The sequence below is a fragment of the Ictidomys tridecemlineatus genome, chromosome 8 (genome assembly GCF_052094955.1).
Source record: "Ictidomys tridecemlineatus isolate mIctTri1 chromosome 8, mIctTri1.hap1, whole genome shotgun sequence".
In the NCBI taxonomy this organism is placed as follows: Eukaryota; Metazoa; Chordata; class Mammalia; order Rodentia; family Sciuridae; genus Ictidomys; species Ictidomys tridecemlineatus.
Window position 1 is genome coordinate 133355258 of NC_135484.1, and position 10016 is coordinate 133365273.

General features: G+C 52.6%; 2 protein-coding genes across 5 annotated transcripts in view; one reads left to right on the top strand and one right to left on the bottom strand.

Moving 5' to 3' along the window:
• LOC110599106 (uncharacterized) overlaps positions 1–1301 on the bottom strand; it is a 42773-nt gene extending 41472 nt beyond the window's left edge. For all 4 annotated transcript variants that reach the window (XR_002485033.3, XM_078020435.1, XM_078020436.1 and 1 more), the window contains exon 1: positions 653–1301. Coding sequence is in view for 3 of the 4 variants with exons in the window: in XM_078020435.1 (XP_077876561.1) it covers positions 653–920 (268 nt within the window). In the remaining variant the exon portion in view is untranslated. The remainder of the gene's footprint in view (positions 1–652) is intronic.
• A 202-nt stretch (positions 1302–1503) lies between these two features.
• Foxf2 (forkhead box F2) lies at positions 1504–9470 on the top strand. The gene is made up of 2 exons (XM_021733141.3): positions 1504–2835; positions 6314–9470. The coding sequence occupies exons 1-2, from the start codon at positions 1638–1640 to the stop codon at positions 6475–6477; spliced, it is 1362 nt and encodes a 453-aa protein (XP_021588816.3). The 5' UTR covers positions 1504–1637; the 3' UTR covers positions 6478–9470.
• Positions 9471–10016: the final 546 nt, after the last annotated feature.

Sequence of the window (10016 nt, forward strand, 5' to 3'; positions counted from 1 at the left end):
TCTGTAGTCCCTTCCCTCTGGGCCTCCCCATCAGCCCCTGTGTGGCCCGGCCTGCTCCTGGCCTCCTGCTCTCCTCCAGATTCCCAGCCCCTATCCCTGGTCAGACTACATTTCCCTACACGTGTAATCCAATAACTAACTGTCGGGTCTCATTGGAAATGATTTCTCCTGAGGGCACATCTCTCTCAGAGCCGGGACTCTAACAGAGAGAATAAGCCACAGTTGGGGTGGTGTGTTCTCTTACAGAAGGCAACTTAGAGATGGCACCTTTGGGGGCGAGCAAAACTGAGACTGAGAACGTTACAGCTGCAGGCTGCTTCGGGATTTCATTGAAATAAAGCTATCGCCGCGCTTATCTCAGGGTGGGCCTTCTGGTTGCTTTTTTTTTTTTTTTTTTTTTTAATCCCAAACAAACCCTGAAGTGGGAAACCAAAAGGAAGTGGCATCAAATGCAAACATGAGTCCTATCGACCCAGGTTTCCAGAGTCTCTGAAGCTGGGCCAGATTTCTGTATCCAAACCCCTCTGGTCAAACTTCCCAAAATGTCCTCGATCGCCCGGGGCCGCACCCTGGGGCGTCGGCGTTCACCCTTTACTAAAACAATGGTCCGGAGCCTACAGGCCCGGCCAGAAAGAGAGGATTGGCACTTTACCTTTGGGCGTCTGGCACCCTGGCGTGTGGCTGAGGGCCGCAATGTCTAAATGAAGTTGACAGATGGTGTCACTTCGGGCACTGGGGAAGGCGGCTCCCGGCGGCGGCACCCGCGGCAGCACCACTAGGTTGGGGCCGGGCTGGGAGGAGGAAAGGGGGAGGGGGAGGGAAGGAGGGGTGGGTCCACTCCCAGGGGGGGGCAGCTGGTTTCTGGGAGGGGAAGAAGGGACTGCTGGAAGGGGTAAAGGGAACGCTTTTCGTGAAGTCATAGGTGGGTAGTCTGGTGGGGGAGGGGGCGTCGTCCTCTTAGCAAAATGTGAGTTGTTCAGTTATCCCTCCATTTGAAAGAGGGTGGGTGGGAAAAGAGAAAGAGGACCAGAGAACAACTAAAAGAGAGAGGGGGACCCAGGAGAGCTAAGAAGGAGATAAGAGAGGGAGCGGGCCTCCAGGTTGGGAGGGGGGAGGAGTGAGCGCGACGCCCGGAGCGCGCCCTCCCCGCAGCGGCCCGGAGCGAGAAGGGGGCAGGGCGGGGTAGGGGTGGAGGGAGGGAGCGAGGGAGGGAGGGAGGACGGCCGCGGGGAGGGCGCGGGAGGGAGGAAGTCCGAGAGACAGAGGGAGAAGCGCTCCTGAAGGGAGACGTCGGGTTCGTCCCCGGGGTCCCCGCCGCGGTCGTAGCTCACGGGCGCTGCCTCCCGGCGTCCGGCCGCTTCGGCTCCGCGGCCTGGGAGGAGGTTGCGCAAGGCCGGGGCCCGAGCCTCGAAAAGGGATGCACCGGGCGTTGCCTCCAGCCCGCCGCCGCCGCCGCCGCCAGAAGCCCCAGCAGAGCTGAGGGAGGCGACGCCGAAGCGCTGGCCCGGAGTGACCACGGCTGCAGCCCGGGCGGCGGGCTAGGGCGCTCGCCCGGCTTCTGGGCCGACCCCGTTCTTGCGCCTCCGCTCCCGGCCCGGGGCCCGCCCCCCAGGCCGGGCCTCGCTCCCGGGTCCCAGATGACCACCGAGGGCGGGCCGCCGCCGCCCCCGCCGCGCCCGCCGCCAGCCCCGCTCCGCCGCGCGTGCAGCCCGGCCCCCGGCGCGCTCCAGGCCGCCTTGATGAGCCCGCCGCCCCCCGCCGCCGCCGCCGCCGCCGCCGCCCTGGAGACCACCTCGTCCTCGTCGTCGTCGTCCTCCACCTCCTGTGCCTCGTCCTCCTCCAACTCGGCCAGCGCTCCCTCGGCCGCCTGCAAGAGCTCGGCTGGCGGCAGCGGCTCGGGCGCGGGAAGCGGGGGCACCAAGAAGGCGAACTCGGGGCTTCGGCGTCCCGAGAAGCCGCCGTACTCGTACATCGCGCTCATCGTCATGGCCATCCAGAGCTCCCCCAGCAAGCGCCTGACGCTCAGCGAGATCTACCAGTTCCTGCAGGCGCGCTTCCCCTTCTTCCGCGGCGCCTACCAGGGCTGGAAGAACTCGGTGCGCCACAACCTCTCTCTCAACGAGTGCTTCATCAAGCTGCCCAAGGGCCTTGGACGGCCCGGCAAGGGCCACTACTGGACTATCGATCCGGCCAGCGAGTTTATGTTCGAGGAGGGTTCTTTCCGCCGCCGGCCGCGCGGATTCAGGCGGAAGTGCCAGGCGCTCAAGCCCATGTACCATCGCGTGGTGAGCGGCTTGGGCTTTGGGGCCTCGCTGCTGCCCCAGGGCTTCGACTTCCAGGCGCCCCCGTCGGCGCCTCTTGGCTGCCACGGCCAGGGCGGCTACGGTGGCCTCGACATGATGCCCGCAGGCTATGATGCCGGCGCCGGAGCCCCGGGCCACGCGCATCCGCATCACCACCACCACCACCACGTCCCACACATGTCGCCCAACCCGGGCTCCACCTACATGGCCAGCTGCCCTGTGCCCCCGGGTCCAGGAGGCGTCGGTGCAGCCAGCGGCGGTGGTGGTGGCGGCGGCGGGGACTATGGGCCGGACAGCAGCAGCAGCCCAGTGCCTTCATCCCCAGCCATGGCGAGCGCTATCGAGTGCCACTCGCCCTACACGAGTCCTGCGGCGCATTGGAGCTCGCCCGGCGCCTCGCCTTACCTCAAGCAGCCGCCCGCCCTGACGCCAAGCAGCAACCCCGCGGCCTCTGCAGGCCTGCACTCCAGCATGTCCTCCTACTCGCTGGAGCAGAGCTACTTGCACCAGAATGCCCGCGAGGACCTCTCAGGTAACGCATCGCGACCAGAGTGGTCCGCTGCGGGCCTACATCTATGCCTCTAGGTCCAGCCAGCGGCTACTGCCACTCCCTCTGGGACAACAAAGCCTAGGGTCTGAGGGCATGGGGAGGAGCGGATGCTGGGGAAAGCTGGCGCCTTATTCATGTGGGGATGCCAGAGATCTGGGTCTCATTGCTCTCCCAGGTGCCCATAGCCAGGAACAGGGCCTCCAGAATTGCCCAGCTTCTAGCTTCTAGGATGATGGTGCCTGCCTTTCTGGCCTTCATGGATGTCTCTATATGGGCTTTGGATTTTCTGATTCAGGCCTGACTTAGTTTTGAGAGAAGGCATGTGGCCTTTGGGGGACCTTGACCAGGGAGTTGTGTTTGGTTCTAGTTCTTCTTGTCCTTTTTTTTTTTTTTAAAGTTCACTTTTCTGAGCCTTTGTCAAAAAGTAAATGTCAGTTCTGTATCTAGGAGTGTATGTGTGTTGGGGAGGGGGAGGATTTCTTAACTCAGCAAGTGTTGAGAGGAGGGGACAGGGAAGGCAGAGGGAAAAGCAGAATGGGGTCCCAGAGTCTTTCACTGGAGGGACAATGTCAGTGGAGGGGGCACTGGCTGTTGAGGAGTCCCACGTGCAGTATGGACCACGGTTGGTGACACATGAATGTCCCCAGGCAGCAGAACCTGAGAACTCTGCTGTAAGTCCCCTGAGAAATGTGCCTGGAGGCTACTTGTAATGTGGCTGATTTAAACTGTATGGGTTACAGATTATGAAAATTTATTGACTTGTGGAAAGCAGTGAAAGGTGGGAGGAGAGATTGGGGGGGGTAGAGAGAATTTGAATATTTGGCTAGCTTTATATGAAAAATAAACCCTTATTAACCCCTAAGGAGGACTGGGCTGCAGATTAAAATCCGAAGTCTGCCTGTCAAAGGCTGGGCCCAAAGGTGTTCTCCCTCACATTACCTCCTTCCCTGATGAGAAAATCGTTCACAGAATAATGCATACTTTATATGTTCCTGATGCCGTGTGCAACAAGGACATCAGGGGAGAAAGGAAGCCCAGAAATGGGCAAAAGATGTTGGTTCCCTGAACAGAGAAATTTCCCAAATAGGCCTTTTAAATGCGGGTCTCAGAGGTTAACTAAACAAAGACAGTCTCGGCAGGACCACACCAGAGAGGATTTTAGCCTGACTTAACCCACTGAGAGCAGAGCCTTGTTCAATTTTATGGGAATTTCAACAAGTAACCAATACAGACACCCCTCTTATTCAGCACCCCCGCGCCGGCTGTCAATCTCTCTCCCACAGTAGGCTGGAGCCCACTGGCACCCTTGCTTGCCCGCCTGCTCTTCTCCCAGCCCCTGGTCTTCTGGAAGTCCCTACTCAACTTGAACCCAGACTCCCAGGCTTCCTAGTGCCAGGAAACGGTAACAGGAAAAAACAAACAAACAAACAAACAAACAAAACAGGCAGGAAAGGGGCTCCAGATCTTTACGTGAGGCCGCCATTGTCCCATCCCTCACGCCAGGCCCACAGGCAAGCCCCTAAAAATCCTGGGGTCTGCAAGCACGATTCTAGAAGACAAAACTTCCAAAAGCGAGCAGGCCGGCTTCCGGGCTCCAGCCCATCACCTCCCGGGGCTGACCTTCCTGGGAACTCTCTGTCTGGGAACACTCTGGAGGCCCTCGATAGCTCAGGCCTTCCTGTATCACTCTGAGGCCCGGGGACCTTTGGTTTGAGCCCAGTGTGCACAGGAGACCATAGCATCCTCCTTCCTCCTCTTGCTGTCTTCCCTGTTGGCTTCTCCCAATCGGGCTTGCGAGGAAGGAGCAGACTGGGTGCGCCAGGCTCTAACTGGGCCTGGTTTGGAGCGCACCGCCCGATGGGCTGCGACCCACTGAGACTGAAGGCCGGGAGGCCAGACAGGGTTGAGGACGCCCACCACAGTTCAGCGAGTGTGCCCACACACGCGCACACACAAGCGCACACAGCACGACCCTCCCGCCCTCAGCTCACCCACGCTTCCCATGCTGTCCCATTTTCCGATCCCATGACCCTGGCGGGTATGTTGAGAGACCTCGGACAGCCAGGCCCGCAGGGGCCCGAGTGGCCTTGCGCAGTATCTCGGATTTTTGTCATCCCGCGCAGCACATTAAAGTGAAGACTGCTAGGAGGCATGAGCTCTTGCTCTCTGCCCTGCAGGAGCCTGCTCTTTATTGGTCCAGGAACTGGCATTAGCGGGCTGAGCGAACGCACCTGTGTGCAGGGCAAAGCGCCCGGGTCCGGGACGCGTAGGTCAGCGGTTGCTTTAATAAAGCAGTGCCGTTTTTTGTTAACAGCTAGCACGCAGACGATCGCCAGGACCGAGTCGCCAGCCACTGAGCAGCCTGGTCTCTCCGCAGGCGCCTGGGGCGACGCGAACAGGGCCTAAGCCTCATTGGTCTCGGGTACGGTTTTTCTTCTACTGAAAAACTGAATCCGGCCCCCGGCATGAATGTGTGGTTTATGCTGCCCACACCACCAGGGTGACCACAAATGAACCAAGCAAATGAGCCTTACCCAGCCTGGCACCAAAAAGAGGCGGAGGCAGGAGATGCTGGGACCCAGAGCTTGCCGGACACCTTTGACCGATTGCGCTCCGGGGTCGGGCCGGCCGAAAGGCGCCGAGAAAGCAAAAGCAAAAGTGGGCGGCGGGTCGGTGCTGAGAAGCGCCAGGCTCAGGCCCTGGGCGGAGAAGCAGTCCTTGGGGAGCAAGGTATAGGCCTTCACCATCCTCTACTAGCATGAGGCTCCCTCAAAATCTCCTTGTGCTGCTATATGCCTTCCCTGAGGAGCAGGGAAGTCCTGGCTTCTCTAGATGAAGTCTTAGACTTTTGTGACTGAAGCCGCTTGCGGACAGAAGAGAGCTGCACTTACTTTTCCTGTCCCTTTCTCTGCAATGGAATTATTTTTTGTCATCCCCTTTGGCACAGGGAACCACCCCTGTGCTGCTCACTACTCTTACCAGGCCAATCAATTGGAAAATAAAACTCAAAGCGAGAGGGGAAGAGAGCAGTGATGGTTCTGGGGGAGGGAGCTTGGTCCCGCATTGCGCCCAGGACTCAGGGCCTGGATGCTGTGGTCTCAGCCTGCGCTCACCCGACTCAGACCACAGCTCTGACCCCCAGCCTCAGAATGATATGGGAATTCAGGAATACAAGAATACCAGGTCAGGGAAGATCTTGCTCTTGCCTCAGACCCCACCAAAACAAGATTCCAGAGGCATCTAAGGACTGAGGACAGATAGTTTGAAACAGTGATTTTTCAGAGCTGGGTTTTATCTACCCCTCTTGCATCAGCAATGCACCAAAAGAACACACCAACAGTTCTGTACCCTGAGTCAAAATTAAGATGCGGTAAATTGAAATTTTAAACACAATGCACCCCGTCATCAGTTGGGTGACCTTGTGTCTGAAATGAGCCCCCCTCTCTCTTACTTCTTTCAGTGGGACTGCCTCGTTACCAGCATCACTCAACTCCAGTGTGTGACAGAAAAGATTTCGTCCTCAATTTCAATGGCATTTCTTCTTTCCATCCTTCGGCAAGTGGGTCTTATTATCACCATCACCACCAGAGCGTGTGTCAGGATATTAAGCCCTGTGTCATGTGAATGGACAAAGGCCACATGAAGGCCCTCTCTCTTCTCTTTTCATCTTCCACTAAGGGGCAGATAGGAACTTCGAAGGACTCACACAATGTGCACGCGGATAGCAGTAAGTAGCACTCTGTCACTTAGCCTGAATGCCCAGGAAAGCCTCGTATGCTGATTTTTTTTTTTGCCTACCATTGGAAGAGAGAAAACCTTGGCAAGATAATGCACCAGATGAGGGAGAGCATGAACTGAGGGATGGTAACAAGTTACCACATGTAAAACATAAACTTATAACTCTGGGATGGCCATTGCCTTCAGTAATCAGGGTCTGAAAAAAAGCAGACAAGTTGCGTGTATGTGTGTGTTTTTTCTTGGTCTATGAAAACTTGTGTGCTTTTCAAAAAGGCAGTGCTAAGCACAAGATTTCAAGAAAGCCTCATCTTGTTGCCTAGCTAGTTAGGAGAATTCTGCCCCCCTCCCCTCAAAAAAAAAAAAAAAACACTAGGTTTGTATACAGGTGCCAAAGAACATTATGAAGAAATGATTTAGAACCAACCACATCTATTTTAAGAAAATGGTTCTCAGTATTGTGACAATACAACATTTTTACAAGGTTGTTTTCTACCACCGTATTTTAAAGATATTTTTATGATCTTCGTGTATACTCACACTTTGCTTGTATTTTAAAAGGAGGATATATTTGCACTTATGTATACTTTTACAGTTTGCCAAAAATATTTTGATGTAAAATTTTTTTTTCAATAAAATGTATATAACAAGTAGTTGTTTTAGGGATCTGTTTCCTCTACAGGCACCCTGCTATGGATGGATCAGTGGCCAGGTTCTCCCCCACCCCACAACCCTCATCCAGCGTTGCAACTCTACCCTGCCCACCCCCACACTGTATAATTGATGTGGTGTGGGGTCTGTGCCTTGAGTAACACAGGCCAGGTTGTGATTGTGGGTCTTCTCAGGAGAAAAAAAGAGGGAATGCTTTCTGTTATTTGTTTCTCTACTTCACCCTCACTTTTTTTTTTTCTGGCTAAACAAAAAACAGAAGGTGAAAGGAACTTAAATGAAAACCAGGAAAGATAATGAAAGGCGGACAGTCTGATTTGAGGAATCAAGCTCCGTGTCCCTTTTGTTTTCTTTCCTGTGCCCCAAAAGATTTCTGTTCTTTATTCTTTCCTCCTCCTCACCAGGTGGAGGTGACAGATGTGGGGGCAGAGTGGTAAGCCATCATCTAGCACCTGTGTGATTTGGGCTTATCGGCCCAGTGAGGGTAAGGTGCCCAAAGGACGGGGCCTGCGTCTTCTTGGCAGGTTGCAGTTGTATTATGGCTGGTGACGGTACTGAAGAGTTCTTGGGGAAGGCTGCTGAGGGTTAGTGAAGGAAATTCCAAGCATCTGGGGGTTTAAAGCTGGCACCCAGCTTTAACAGAGGTTTCGCTCAGGGGTTCCTTTAACCCCCTTTTTTCCTTCTCTTGTTGGGCTTCCCAATCATGAATACAACACAAAGAGCTGGTAATGCTCTGGATTAAAAAAAAAAAAACAGACAACTAATAGAAGGCCTTATTTCTTCCCCAGACCATCCTCTCTGTCTGACCTTTCCTTCACTCTCTGAGCAGGAACAGAGAAATTTTCAGCCATAATCACACTGTGGTGGTTTTTCTGTTCAACTCAGATCTGGATTTTTGGTTGGTTTTTTTTTTTTTTTTTTTTGCTTTTACTGAGTGGGAAACTCACCTTTGTTTCTGGGCCCCTGAAAGGTCTTCCTGCTAATCCATTACTAGGCACTTATTACCACTCTGGAGAACTCTTATATGTTGGGGACTTTGGTGTTCCAAGTGAATTTCAATCCAGGGACTGTCTCCTGAGTAAAATATCTTATTTTAAAAAGTCATCTTTCTAATCTTCCTTCCTCTATTTTACAAAAATTAAGCTGTGATTTAAACATTTTATTTTGTCTATTATATTTGTAGTTAAATAGGGCCACACACACACACACACACACACACACACCCCTGCCCCCTTTCTTTTTTTTTTTTTTTTTTTTTGTCTTTTCTTTTACACTGAGCTACTCGGGGGCCTGCTATAAATTATGAAGTCAGTTTCAGAGTTTGCTCCGACCACAGTGCTGTGTTTACATTCCTTCCGAGGCAGCCGGCATGGTCGTAATTTATATCCTAAACACTTGAACGTAACTTGTTTATACAGAGAATGACAGGACCTCAAAGACAAAAACTCCGCGTCTGTCTGACTGACCGCATTGGGAGGGCCAGCGCGCCCCCTGGTGGTGCAAGGAGACCCACGCATGGGGATCGCCGGTCCTGTCAAGAACTCCAGCAACTTCACAAAATGACCCATTTCGTGGTGCATTGACGACAAACATTTAGAATATCTATCTCACTTTGAGGAATTATACTTTACGGTTTTAGGGAATACTTTTTTTGGTGTTTTCTGTTTTACTCTTTCTAATGTATTCCTGAAATCTGATGGAGATTCGATTAATGTCATCCTGAAACGTGATGGAGATACATGGACAGTCCTGACCCATATGTAGTAGGTGCTAGAATCCTGACTAGCCGTCTTGGTACGTTTCTAGATTTCTCCCCAGCTAAGGTCAAAATTGCTTTTCTCCTAACTGCCCTTCCTTCCAAGACAAATTAATATCTAGTTCTTTTCTTTTTCTTCTCTCCAATTCCCCCCCCTTTCTTCGAGAAGCATACAGTGCTTAGTCTTAAATGTTGCTCCAGAGTTCGTAGTAAGTTCTCAAAGAAGCACTTCATTGCTTTTAGAAGTGAAAATAAATGAACTAGCTTAACTGGGGGTAAATGTCACTGGGTTTTGTTTGTTTGTTTGTTTTGGTGCTGAGGATTGGACCCAGGGCCTCTTACATACTAAGCAAATGCTCTACCACTGAGCTACATCCCCAGCCCCTCCCTCAATTATCCAATGTATTTTGAACACTTAGTTTTCTATTCATTGACAATAAAATGATATTTAAAAAGACATTTGATTATTTTGTGGAAGAATTTTGTTTTTATTTATTTTTAGTTAAGGAAAAGGCCCTATCCTTATGATGTGGGGTCAGTTAGCCGCTTTTCATCTCCATAATTAATACCTAAGATAATCAACTCGTAAGAAGGAAAAGTATGTTTTGGCTCAAAATTTTGGAGGTTTTAGCCCATGATCAATAGGTCTCATTCCATTCAGGACAGCAGTAAGGCAGAGCATCCTGGCAGAAGTGCATGGGGGTGGTAGAACAAACTGCTCACCTCATGGCTAGAGAGTTAGAAAGGGAAGAAGATTGGGATTCCACCATCCCCTTTAAGGGCAACCCCCACTGACCCGAAGACCTCCCACTATGCCCCAGCGACTAAAGACTCTGTACCTCCTAATAGCACCAAGGTCAGAGGACCAAACCTTTAACACTCAGGTCTTTAAGTGACATCCAGATCAAAATTAAAGCCTGGGGATCTGAATTCTATTTGCAGATCTGCATTAAGTCATGGTTGTGATGGGTTCAGCCCATGAGTTCTGATTTCAATTCCTTTC